Source organism: Nuphar pumila, chromosome 2 (assembly GCF_984573655.1).
Source record: "Nuphar pumila chromosome 2, dmNupPumi1.hap1.1, whole genome shotgun sequence".
In the NCBI taxonomy this organism is placed as follows: Eukaryota; Viridiplantae; Streptophyta; class Magnoliopsida; order Nymphaeales; family Nymphaeaceae; genus Nuphar; species Nuphar pumila.
Window position 1 is genome coordinate 119809928 of NC_143250.1, and position 13819 is coordinate 119823746.

General features: G+C 37.1%; 1 protein-coding gene across 3 annotated transcripts; it reads left to right on the forward strand.

The window, feature by feature from the left end:
• Positions 1-840: 840 nt before the first annotated feature.
• On the forward strand, positions 841-11183 carry LOC149846932 (E3 ubiquitin-protein ligase SINAT2-like). 3 transcript variants are annotated; one of them, XM_089996668.1, is made up of 4 exons: positions 841-978; positions 7782-8104; positions 8862-9248; positions 10629-11183. In XM_089996668.1, the coding sequence occupies exons 2-4, from the start codon at positions 7889-7891 to the stop codon at positions 10947-10949; spliced, it is 924 nt and encodes a 307-aa protein (XP_089852794.1). In that variant the 5' UTR covers positions 841-978; positions 7782-7888; the 3' UTR covers positions 10950-11183. The 3 variants fall into 3 exon arrangements, with proteins under 3 accessions (XP_089852794.1, XP_089852792.1, XP_089852793.1); XM_089996666.1 differs by lacking the exon at positions 841-978 and adding an exon at positions 3452-3671; XM_089996667.1 differs by lacking the exon at positions 841-978 and adding an exon at positions 3524-3854.
• Positions 11184-13819: the final 2636 nt, after the last annotated feature.

A 13819-nucleotide genomic window follows, 5' to 3' on the forward strand; every position in this document is an offset into this window, starting at 1 on the left:
CAAATCTCATGAGATGGAATACCATGCGATTTGAAGTCGTGATTCCAAACCACATATTCCACCTTGTGAATTTGGAATCACACGAGATTCATTGTAGACGTGATTTGAAATCACATTTCATTTCTTATTTTCATTTTCTTATGTTTGGTTAGTTGTGTCAAACGAGTATAAGATTCATTCTCTCATTTGCATGGTTCTGAATAACATGCCCCAAAAAAACGAAAAAGATAAGGGCAACTTGAAATTTGAACTGCAAAGGAAAGGGCAAAATGGATACATCCAAAGCCATCGACCACGAATAAATTCGTTGAAACCGCCGACACACTGCATTCGTTTCTTTCCACCAATGTTGTCAGAATCGGCTGATCCAGATCGAATCGGTCCTTAGCCGATTCACCAGTCGTTTCAAACAAAAATTTTAAATTTTTAAGGGGTTAAAAGCATTATTTAATAAATTTTAAATATTTTTTATAATTTAATAACACGTCATTTTGCTGTTAAAATGTTGCGAAACGATTCGATTCGATTCAAGTTTTTTTTAAGAAACCGATTCACTTGGTGAATCGATTTTAACAACATTGCTTCGCACCCTCTGACCCTCTCAGGTGGCCATTCATTTTCTCTCTCTCTCTCTCTCTCTCTCTCTCTCTCTCTCTCTCTCTCTCTCTGTTGTTGAGGAAACCGTTGGATCTCAGGCGAACAAAAACCCCGGAGAACTGCAACTTGTCCTAAATCTAAGCGACCAATTTTGGCATACCAACGAGATCGAGGGTAAACCGCTATCGCACTCTCCAACTACCCCAACAATAATTGTCACCATCGAATCCCCCACCCTGCCCTAAGTACCCTCAGCCCTCAGCAGAAACAGAGAGAGAGAGAGAGAGAGAGAGAGAGAGAGAGAGAGAGAGAGAGAGAGAGAGAGAGAGAGATCCATCGGCGCCGACGACGGTGGGAGCCTCCCTTCACATCTCTTCTCCGGTAAGAATCCTCCCCACACCCATCAAAGAAAAAAGAAAAACCAATCTCGATTTCATATCAATTCCTGATCATTCATAACTGGACAGCAATGAAATGAATTGAGAGACTAGTTTTTCTTTTATAACCATCGATGGCTTTTTACTATTAATGTAGCAGTAATGGTGTGTGCTTTGTTATTCCCATCAAATGTCATGTGTGGTGTGGGCTCACGATGGATGGAGACCGTTGATCAAAAGGGTAGCATTGACTGCGTGTAGAGTACGCCATTTGAAAATAAAACTCTCTCTCTCTCTCTCTCTCTCTTGTTAATTATTGTGTTGCAAGTTTCAACCTGCTTTGATTACCAACTGCGACTTTAATGGCCCTCTTTCTTTATTCATTTTATTGAACAAGTGAATAAAGAAAGAATATTACCAAATTAACGAAAAAAAGTTTTTGGGGGGAAAGAATTGTCAGGAGACTTCGCCTTAGTGGGGATGAAATTGTCAGCTTTTGAGACTGAGCTTTCACATTCCTTGCTTGCTTGCTCACTTTTCCTAAAGAAAGACCGAAACAGATGGCCTGACGAAGCGATCTACGTGATGAGGGGATGAAACTTTGAGTGGGGCTCACGCGGTTATAGTAGATACGTGAACTTGTCTAAGTGGGGGGCCTCACGATTTTGTTTTTTTCTTTGCATTTTCCTTTCAATGTGGTGAAATAATATTATGCGTGTAGTTGGTGTCATTGTGGCCTCGTGGCCATAGGCATCATTGAGAATATAACAAGGCATAAAAACGGGTTGAATAGGCGAGTTTTCCTCACTTAGTCCAACCCCGTTTGGTGCTCCACAAAACCACATTCATTATGCGACTTTGAAATTATATATATTTATAACTGAGATATGTTTACCAACCAAATATGTTTATTTGTATGAACTAAGATTTTCATAAGTTTTTTTTTTTTACTTTTTTTTTTTTTAAAATTTTACCATTCAAATATGATCTAGATGTTTGATTTTATAGGCACAGACTCTTGGATCATCCAATTAAGATATATACAAAGGATTTTTAAGGGTTAAAAATCAACAGCTTAAAATTTTCATAAATATTCAAGCATAAAAAAACATTTTTCTTGATTTGATTACGTGATTCAATAGTCGTTTCCTAGCAAATGGGCCACACCAAATGCATATGCAAAGTTAAATTTCCAAAAAAAACCTATGAAAATCTCGATTCATATCAGCAAACATATTTGGTTGGTAAACATATTCTAATTATATATATAAAACATGTAAACCAGCAAAATATGTAAACCAGTATGAACCGAGATTTTCATAGTTTTTTTTGTAAATCTAACCCTACATATGCACTCAGCATGATCCCTTTGCTTTGAATCGATCATAAGATCATCGTAATTGGATCAAGAAATGTGAGTCTGAATGCATAAATATTTATGAAAATTTTGAGCCATTGATTTTACCTTATAAGATCCTTCTTATACATGGTAGTCAGATGATCTAAGAGTATGATTCTATAAAACCAAACATCTAGATTGCATCCATGAAATTTTAGAAAAAAAAAACTATAAAAAATCTCAGTGCATGCTGATTTACATATTTGGCTGATTTACATATTTCAGTTTATATAATGTGTAGATGTCTACACCTGCAATGCAATGGGCACTTTTGAGGTCGAGAAGGCTAAGACCAGCACGGCTAGGTCTCCAATCCCAAATGTAGTTGACCTTAATAATAAAAAAAAAGTCCTTTAAAAATAGTCGCCATCTTTGCTTGCATCGGATTTTAGGCATGGGGGGAGTAGAGTAAAGACTAAAGAGAGGGGTACCGGATCTATGCTATGGATTTGGGTCCATCTCACATTGACCATTTACCCGATATGGAACCTTCACCCAGTGAGACCAGATAGCACTCCCACATCGGTTTTACAATTATTGGGTGTAGATGTTGACAAGCCGTCCTCCCAAGACCACTCCGGACCAATTCTGGAGTACATCCTGTGACACATATCGGCAATTGTTGAAAATTATCGTGACCTTTTCCCATTATCTACAAGGAGAAATACATTTCAGGAAAAGGCTATTTCAACATGTTGCATGTTTTGAAAATATCACATTTTTATTCTGAAATAACACGATGAAAAAGTAACTTTTATATTTATACGTCTTTCATATAAGTATATAATTATATACTTGTATATGCAAATATTTTCTCAAAAAAAAAAAAAAAAACTCAACAGGACATAAATGCAAAACGATTGAATGGTATGTGCACAAGTGGCCCAAGTTCACAGCCGTGTAGTAACTTCAAGAGACTAGCCCGTTCATGTATGTCAAAAAGCCATCTTTTTTGCCTTGTATTCATCTCTTGATAGTAAAATAAAAGAAGATTGTTACAACAATGGGTGTTTACCGAGAATCTGGCGTCGGTGTGTTGGTTTTATTACCATCAGTCAGATTAAAATAAAGAGATGATGGTGTTGGGAACTACGGCGGGTAGAAGCTAGAAAAAGTGAAGGCAAGGTCGTCTTGCACTAAACAATGATCCCCAGTTTCAATGCCGTGGAAGAGAAAATTGCAGGAGGATGCAAGGACAAAAGAAGAAAGAGGCAAACGACCCATGACTTTTTTTTTTCTTCTAAGGTGGAACAGGGGGAACCCATGAATAGATTTTGCTGCCATCGTCTTTTGAAAGGGTAAGACAGGGTAAAGTGGAAATGGGATTCTCTATAAGCGCGTTTCCTTTCCACCATTAGTCTCCCTTCCTGCTTTCCATACCCATTTGGGTAAAGAGTTCTCCCCAGATAGCCATATAGGTTTGCAACTTATGAGAGAGAGAGAGCAAACATTGTACAAGTTACTTCTCATCTGTTAAAGAGGTAATAGAAAAATGCTGATTTTGTTTAGTAGCTATCTTCCATCTCGAGCTTTGAGATGCCTTCTTTTGTTTTGCTCGTTTGCAAGCAAGATTGATGGCTGGGCTCTCAATTCCGGGACTATTGCCCTTCTGCTGTTTTTGGGCTCATGATGATCTGATTAGGCATTTCTTGGTGGACATTTGCTTCCCCCTTTTTTCTCATTTTTTATCAAGATTGGTCTTTTTAATATTGTTTTAATCTGTTCTTATCTCATGTATTGAATTGTCTTTTGCTTGATCTGATTTCTTTGTTAGGCTTTTGTTATTTCTTTTGGGCGGTGTTACTTCATTCTCATTAGCAAACTTTGCTTCTCATGGTTAGTGTCGTAGAGTTTAAAATTTTAAACACCGCCCATCTGCCTTGGATGGAGATTTCCTCTGTATGCCTTGTCAAAATTTGGATCATGTCACCGTGCTGGAACTTTCACAGCTCTGGCTGCTAGTGAAGTTCACCCTTTAAATCCTCTTAATATTGCAGCGGTTTTCTGATTCTATCGAACTCAAAGCTCTGATGCATTTGTCTTATGCTAGGCATAATTTCACTCATTTGGTTGACTTGTCCTGAATGCAGAAAAATGGCGGTAATTGGTGAAGCTTATATCTTAGCTGCTTCTTGAATGACTATGATCTTAGTTTTTTGAGATGGAAGATACCAACGCTTCCTTGTCCATTTAGGCGAAATGCTTGACCTTAAGTAGGCCGCCACCAATAGATTTCCTTGATCACTAACCCAACGCGAGAGCGGGTAATCTTGTCCTATGTGTGCTAATGTTTGCTACCATTTCACAACTCAAAGAGTTCCCTGTTTCTCAAATTCATGAATCTTCATGCTAACAGGGCATTCAGCTTTTGTCTTGATATTTCACTAGTATTTTTCTGGCTTTAGGAGTTGTCAAAACAGATAGTGGGTGATGCCTGCAGGAGCAGACCAACAAAATCTTGTATTGCTACTGGAAGAAACAAACTTCTTGATCTATTTCTCCCTTTGTGCTAGAGGAAATCCTCTTCAATCTCTTGGTCTTCCTCAATTTTAGGCCTGTTTCTTGAATGATAAAAGCGAGTTTTTCTCGATTACTAACTTGAGTCATCTGAACCTCAGTCGAGCTGCCCAAGCCAAAGAATGCTTTGGAGCCCCATTTTGTAAAGGAATCCCAATTAATTTTATCCAATGTGGATTCTAATGTTTGCTATTGCATGTCTGTATCTTGAATTGGTTGCTGTCTTCAATGCAATGTCTGGTGAACGACGTGAAAAATTATTGATTAGTCCATTTGTGATTTTTTTGCCTGTCATCAGGAAAGCATCTAAATATGCTTTTTGCTGGTTGCACCAGAGATTTTTCACTTATTTACAACAGTTACTGCTAATACTACCAGTCCCGCTGAAATGAAGTGTTTCAGTTTTACTGCTAGTAACCCTCATTAGTAACAAAAAGAACAAGAAAAGGTGATACAGCCTGACAATCGACACATCTTTGTGTTTGTGATCAGTGGCAGATAAACTTCTTGCCTTTGGAGGATAATTTGGTTTTCCTTGCAATTATATTGACTAGTAATGAAAGAAAGTAAAATTGAGAAAGCATGGTTCAGTTTGATTATGGTGGAGCTATGGCTTTTTCCATGGTTATAAGTGACTCCAGGACTTAACGATTGTTTAGATTTTATGGCTTATAGAAAAAGCTTCTTTTGTTTAGGGGTACTCATTAATGATTGGCTTTTGCTAGATCAAAATACATTGTTCCATTTCCTGATGATAGCATTGCTGTGAATACCTTTTATATATATTTTCATGCATTAGTATCTCCTCAGAATCCTTTAGCAGCAGTGTTAGTTATAATCAATATCATTTTCCATGTGGCTCATTCCTTTCAAGGTCTCTGCTTCCAACCAGAATGTATGGTCTTCTTCCCTTTTCCTGTAGGGCATGTTTTGTTGGCCATAGATGAGAATTGTTCTCTAATGGTTGTGAGAGAATGATTCTCACTTGCCCTTTCCTCGCATGCAAACAAACGTGAAAAAATTTGAAAATGTGATTTGAAATTGCATTTGGGGTGAATTTGCTCACATGTTATGTGATTCCAAATCACATGAGATGCAATCAAAATCATGATGTTCCTACATGGTCTAAGAGGCAACCATTGAAGCTTGGGGGTTATTTCATGATCACCTGATTTTTTATTTTGGTTTCTTATTTCAATGAACATGATCAAACAATTGCTAGCTATGCTCTGGTCAGAAAAACAAATCTGCATGTTATGATGATGCAGTATGTGATGCTTCTGTGATTTTTTAGCAGAAATATTTATAAGCATGAAATATTGTCCCTTCAATCTGGTTATGCCTGTGATTGGGCTCATCAAGTGATCTGTATATGAAAGGGATTTTTTTCCCTTACAACTGATGATGTTTAAATCAGATATGCCATCAATGCAAGCATAACCATAATTTGACAAAACCAAAATTTAGTTGTCTGTATAGCCCATTTAATACTTATTTACACTTGCATGCCTGTCATAATTATGTTCTGTGATTAACTTTGGATGTTGTGCTATGGTATGTTTACATAGTGTTTAATAAGCAGTAATGATGGCAAGAAACTGGATCAAAATGAATAAGATTTCCGAAACATCCATCACATTTCTCCTATGTATTGTTTGGCTGCAAATAATAAGGCCAACAAACAGCAAGAGGTAGCAGAAGAAACCAAACATGTTCATTTATATGCAACTTCTAGGTGTAAGTGATCAGCCATACCCATAGCAAATTTTTTAGATTATTCTATTTGTGGTCCTTTAGTATCCGACTGGTTCTGCAACCTATTGAATTAATAGTTCTAGAACAACTAGCAAGTTGGGCTGTTTAAGTGAAAAGGGGAATAGATATACCCAACTAGGAATCACTTTCACTGGATCACTTTCAAGGAGTCAGCTTGATACATCAAGAATCACAAGCATTTAGCGGTGAACTGATGTAGAGCAGAAGTGGGATTGTGTCCAGGTCCATAGGATCCATTTGAATTTAAAATCATAGTATGGGCTTTTTATTTTGGATCATAATATGTATTTAGATATTGAATCCATATTCGATCAGGATGTTTCTCAGCATAAAGAAACTTATTACAATTAGAATATTTATCGAAGTAGGAAGTTTGAATAATTCGGAATTAGAATTCCTCATCTATAATTAGATAAGAGGTCTAGGGGATTAGACAGTCTGAGATTGAGTTATGGGATAATTTCTAGATGTTTCTATTTCCTATTATTTATTTATTTCCTAAATAATGGAATTTTCAGTAAATTTAAGTTATTTCCTAGATTATTTAGTTCATAGATTATTGTGGGTGCCAAATCTGCGGGTTTTAGGAGCAACCTTCCTGAAACCATAAATCATGCACTAACAAGTAGTAAGCTAATTTATCATCTTTTTTGACAATATGTAGATATTGAAGTTGGCATAAATATAACTGATAGCTACTCTTGAAAGAAACTATTATCTTTTGTGGGGTTAAGGGGATACTTATTTATACCTCTGGAGTGATTTAGTGGTGGGATTCAATGATTGTGCTTGAGCTTGAAGTCGCCTGAACTGCTGTTAAGCTTAAAATTTTCTGAATTGGCTGGATTTGTCTTGTCATCAATTCCGACATTTGTCTGTGCACCTTGGAAGGCTTTATGATAATGGATGATTCATCGAATAGAAAGCTCCTTTTTAAGTCTCTTAAAGGTGGTCATGATTCCATTATACCTTCACAAAAAATTGGTAGCATCTGCATGCTTTCAGTATAATTTTATATATATATATATATATATATATATATATATATATATATTTATTTATGGCAAATAATTTTTATATCAAGTAATGAGTTGCAGTGGTGATTTGTTTTCTAGGTTGAAGATATGTTAACCAGACAAGCATGTGGAAAGCCAGTCTCCTCTCCTGATTATCACTTCTGGAATTAGCAGGGTTTTCAAAATTCAAACAGAGTGAGGCAACCATGGCTCCAATTGGAGGCATGTGCAAGGAAGATCATGAATATTATTCTGCAGCTGCAGATTATGATATATCAACTGCAAGTGCAGAACCTGAAAATATACAAGCAAAAGCATCCACTGCATGTGGCAGTAAGTTGGGCATATCTTCAACAAATGGTGTGCATGAGCTACTTGAATGCCCTGTTTGCACAAGCTCGATGTACCCTCCCATTCACCAGGTTTTGCTTCCACTATTTTTGTTTTGGTTCATGACAGACTTGAACTAATAATTTGTACATGACAAAAAAATTCTTTGTATAATTGGTCGATTGAGAACACATTTTTTCAGAAATTTTAACCATTTAAGTTTTCTTGCTTAAATTGGATTTACCTATCTGTTGTCATTGAAAATTAATGGGTTCAAGGCACCTTTGAGGGAAAATGACAATACAATGTCCTGGAAAATGTTTCTGAAACTTTCCCAATTTTAGAACATGAACAAAATATTATAAAACAAGTGAATGCCCTGGATTCTGACGAAATGAATGTCACTTTGCCTCAGAAGTGGTTTCATTTTCATTTTCCATTACTAATGTACTACTTTACCCCTTTTATTATCTGTTTAAGTTCAGACATTAGTCTGAATTAATGTAAGAATAACTCTCTTCAATTGGAGTAACCATAGCTGAAGTACTTTTCCCAATAATGGGCATATGGTGTTCTCCCCATCAAGGCTTGCATTTGTGAAACAATGAATTTATTGCTGAATGTTATAAATGGAGGAATACTTCATATTTCCCTGTTTATTAGCCACAGCCCTGATCTTTCATGGTTAAAGTGCATGTTTTAATTACCAGCTTAATCTGAAAATTGAAGGTCACCTTTTTATTCTATCCCAACTTAAGAGTGAAATTATTGAGTTGACCTAATATAAGCCAAAAGTTCTAAATGATCTAATATGTGTTTCTTTTTGTTCTTTCCTTCCCCCTTTTCCAGTGTCCTAATGGTCACACTTTGTGTTCAAACTGCAAACTGAGGGTGCACAACCGTTGCCCAACTTGTCGTTATGAACTGGGAAACATAAGGTGCCTGGCTCTTGAGAAAGTGGCAGAATCTTTGGAACTGCCTTGCAGATACCAGAACTTGGGTTGCCATGACATCTTTCCTTATTACAGCAAGCTCAAGCATGAGCAGCAGTGCAGATTTCGGCCATATAATTGTCCCTATGCTGGCTCAGAATGCTCCATCACTGGTGACATTTCATTTCTGGTTGCTCACCTTAAAGATGACCATAAGGTAGATATGCATGACGGGTGCACATTTAACCACAGATATGTCAAATCGAATCCACAAGAGGTTGAAAATGCTACATGGATGCTAACGGTAAGTTCTTTCATGTGGAATTGAAACATCTTACATGTATATTTGATAAATAACTTTTTGCTGGGTATATAACTTGAAGTCATAAAATTCTGAATGCTTCTTGCATTTTTTCTTCTGGCTTTCAGTTGACATCTTCTAAAAAGAAAAAAAAAATTGCTACCAATTGTGACCAGTTTTATCATTATGCTTACTGTGACCAATGAACTGGCAATTGTCTGATATTATCAATAGGTTGTTTCAAACAATGTAACCATATATGGAATTTAATGTCTTTTATATTGATATCATGTGTATTATGCAAATAATTTTCTTAGGATATTATAGAGAGTTTATCTTGCCTAGGTCTTGACTTTGGTATAAAGTCTTCCAATCATACTGCAGAATCTTCCCCCTGCCGTAAGTTTATTATGAAACAAACCATTGTTTTTTGTTATTAAGCAATTTAAATTTACTTTCTGTCTATGTCACATAGGTGAGGGTACATGTGCGGATGCGGCGGCGCGGCACTTTAAAAAACTTGGGTGCAGGGGCGCGGGAAGGATATATATATATATATATATATATATATATATATATATATATATATATATATAATTTTTAACAGTTTTAAGTTAACACTATGTGTATTGTGTGCATTTATGTATTTATATATGTAATATAGATAAAAATTGACTTGATTAGGGTTAATTGAATCTACTTTTGGATAAAAATGGACCTCAGTGTGGTTGACTTCACCTAACATAAAGGAAGGTGTGTCCAAGTGTCGCACCCGCCTGGGTGCGGGTGCGGTGCCCTGTTAGAAGAGTCCGTGTGACATAGCTTTCTGTGGTATGTCATGAAGGAGACCTCATGTAATTCTACTGATGACATTGATGTTAATGTAGTTGATGCATCTGTAACAGTGAGAACCGTTTTTCTCTAAAGCCTAGAAGCGCAGCTTAATGAACTAGTAAACAGTAGTTTTTCCTTTCCCTGCTTGAGATGAACATTGGGATGCCATGGGTTTGGGTGGGACACCAGCCTGTGTTGAATTTAGTTATGCAGAAAAAGACTAATTTCAAATCAGTACAATCTATGTTTCAAGTTGTGCAGATTATGACCCTCTTGTTTGCTGAACAACTAAGAAATAGAAAAAAGACCAGAACATAACTGTGTAATGAATGCATTTATTAGGTTGGTTTTTAATAAATTTTCTATTTTTTGCATACATAAACAGTTTTAAATTGATTCCTGCAGAGAGGAAGAAGATAAAATGGGATTGATAACCCAACTCTATAGTATAAACTAAAAGAATTAACCATACTTCTCGAGAAAATGTCAACTGATGCAATTAATCGGTGCGCCAAATATCCTGACCTATTCCCTCCTCTGCTGTTTCAGGTGTTCAATTGTTTTGGCAAACAATTCTGCTTGCATTTTGAGGCTTTCCAGCTTGGAAGTGCACCAGTTTACATGGCATTTTTGCGTTTTATGGGTGATGATAATGATGCAAAGAACTTCAGTTACAGTCTAGAAGTTGGAGCAAACGGACGGAAACTAACATGGCAAGGTGTTCCTAGAAGCATCCGTGATAGCCATCGGAAAGTTCGTGACAGCCTGGATGGATTGATCATCCAGAGAAACATGGCACTTTTTTTCTCAGGTGGTGATAGGCAGGAATTGAAGCTGCGAGTAACTGGACGTATATGGAGAGAGCAGTGAAAGTGTTCTTAATACTTTCTCTAGCTCTGGGAAGACTGGGATAGGGAAGTGAAGTCTTTCTGGTATATGTTGTTAGGAACATTAATATTTATATTTTGTATCAGTAGATTTGGCGGCGAAAAAGAAAGTGAGCCCAAATTAATTGATGACTGTTACTACTTCAAACATGATGCTGTGTCCTCCGAAGTTAAGGGTACTGTCCCAGTTTAATATTCTAATATGGCTTCATATTTAGTTCTATGTCAAGCTGATGGTCCTTAGTGCCTGCTGTCTAAACGATCACAAACTCACGTCAAACGGAGAAGAACAATCAAAGAACTACACACTGATTTTACGTGGTTTGGATCGATGTGATCCTACATCCACGATAGACCTCGCTCAATCTCTCTCACTTGAAGTCTCTCCATTAATGTTATTTATGTACAGGTTACATGTTTTTTGATAGGCCTTGAGTCAAGGCTTTCCTGAAAATAAGGCAACGCGTGATCCTGATTTCCTTTTGTGAGGGGACTTTCACAAGGTAACATGTAATCTTGTGATCCTGATTTCCTTTTGTGAGATGGTTTTCTTTCTTTGAAGATTCTCTTGGACTCTATCTTTATTTGCTTTCCATTTGATATTTTCAGAAGACTTTCCTTTTGACTTGGAGATTGGGGTTCGGAACTGATCTTGGATCTGGATCTATGCTAACATCCTCCCTCAAACTGAATGGCCCGAGATGGACAATGAGTTTGGATCAAAGTACACAGAACTGTAGTGCGGCAGCATTTTGGTGAGAGTATCAGCAATATAACTTACATGCAGTTGTCCCTTGGCCACATGATCCTGAACGAAGTAAACATCGATTTTACTATGCTTGCTACGACTATGTAGAACGGGATTGGCTGCAAGATAGGTGGCATTGACATTATCACACCAGATGGTAGGGATTTGTTTAACCGAAACCCCCAACTTTTTAAAGAGAGATTGCACCCATGCGACTTCGGCAACAACACCTGGCAATGACATATTTTTTAGAGCTCCAAGAAACAAGGTTTGGACCAAGAAAAACAATATATTCATGTGGATTTTCGATCATCAGGCGAAGCGTAATCCGCATTAGAGAACATAGATAATGAAGTGGATTTGGAGGCCATGAAGAAAAGGCCAAGAGAGATTTCTCTTTGAGATATCGAAGGATTCTCTTGACAACATCCCAATGATCAATAGTGAGACAATGCATATACTAACACATCTGATTGATTGTAAAAGAGAGGTTTGGTCCAATCATGGCACATATTGTAAAGCACCCACAATGTTAAGATACAAAGTTGGATCATTAAAAAAAGTGTCGGTCCAAGTAAGTTGGTTAGTGGATGCCATATGATTGGATATTGATTTATCATCAAGCATGTTGGTTCGATAAAAGAGATCCAGAATGTACTTGCATTGGGAGAGCAATAGTCTGTCAATTGTCCAGACAGCCTGAACACCTAAGATGTAAAGCAAACCGCTGACTAAGATTGCAAATGAGTTGACAATAATCAAAATATTGTCAACATAAACAAGAACATATGTCATAACCGAAGAGTATTTCAATACAAACAGGGATGCATCTCTAGTGACTTGGTAAAGCCATAAGAAATAATCGTGGTACTCACTAAGAGCAACAGACGAGACAACACAAATGATGGATGGTTTATCAATGAAACTAAACATTTCAACATAATAAACACCTTCTTGATGAAATCCCTTCGCCACTAACTGGGCCTTGTATCGTTCAAGAGATACGTCGGCCTGATGCTTAATACGATAGATCCGCTTACAACGAATGATATTTTGTGAGAGGTGAGGAGGTAATAAGAGACCATGTAGAGTTCTTGTGAATGACAGAAATTTCAGGCTGCATGGCATTACGCCACTGAGGGTCTTTGCGGGCTTGTGTGAAGGAAGTGTGTTCAACATCTGTGAATAACTCAGTGAGTAGGGAAAGAGGAAGGGAGTATCTGAGTGCCTGAAATAAACGAGGTTTGAGGGTCCCATCTTCGGCTCAAGTCACCGTAGGGTGAGTACGAGATAGAATAGGTGGGGGGGTACAATAGGAGAGTGAGAGTGGCATTGTACCAAGGTCACTATATAACTGTTGGTCAGACAAAATAGGAGAGACAATTGGATGAGTAATGTGCCAAGGGACCGGGAGACACACAAGAGCTTGAATGAGCTTAGGTTGAAGATTTGGGATAATGAGAATTGTGTAAAAGGGAAAACTTTCCTAAATAAAAAGCAACATGACAAGACACTGTAACTTTGTAAGTAACAAGTTTAAGGCAAAGGTAACCATGGTGAGAAGGACTATAGCCAAGAAAGACATGACAAGACAATTTGAAATCCAACTTATGCTTGTGATAAGGTTTGAGGTAGGGAAAGCATGCACACCCAAAAACACAAAAAATCATATATAGGATCTTGTTGAAAAAAGCTTTTTAAGAGAGATTTATGGTTAAGATTGGGAGTGGGCATACGGTTGATGAGATAAACGGATGTTGTAAAAGCATACAACGAATACTGTGTAGGGACATGAGCATGAGCCATAAGGAATAGGCCACTTTCAACAATATGTCTGTTTCCTTTCAGCAGTCTCATTTTGCTCGTGTGTATGAGGGCACAAAACATGATGACCAATTCCAACATTAGTCAACAAGGAATCCAAGGCCTTAAACTCACCACCTCCATCGTATTGCAAAGATTTAATATTTTTATCCATAATATTTTCAACAATCAACATGCAACTTCAACTTTTGAAAAAACAACACTTGTCAGATTTTTTAGACATCGTAAATATCCTTGTGAACTTTGAAAAAGCATTAACAAAATTAACATAATATTTGAAA

Bases quoted from the DNA above. Each gene is read 5' to 3' on its own strand.
- LOC149846932 (XM_089996668.1), top strand. From the start codon at position 7,889: ATGGCTCCAATTGGAGGCATGTGCAAGGAAGATCATGAATATTATTCT. The intron at 8,105-8,861 runs GTTTTGCTTCCA...CCCCTTTTCCAG, and splicing joins TGTACCCTCCCATTCACCAG to TGTCCTAATGGTCACACTTT. The intron at 9,249-10,628 runs GTAAGTTCTTTC...CTGCTGTTTCAG, and splicing joins ATGCTACATGGATGCTAACG to GTGTTCAATTGTTTTGGCAA.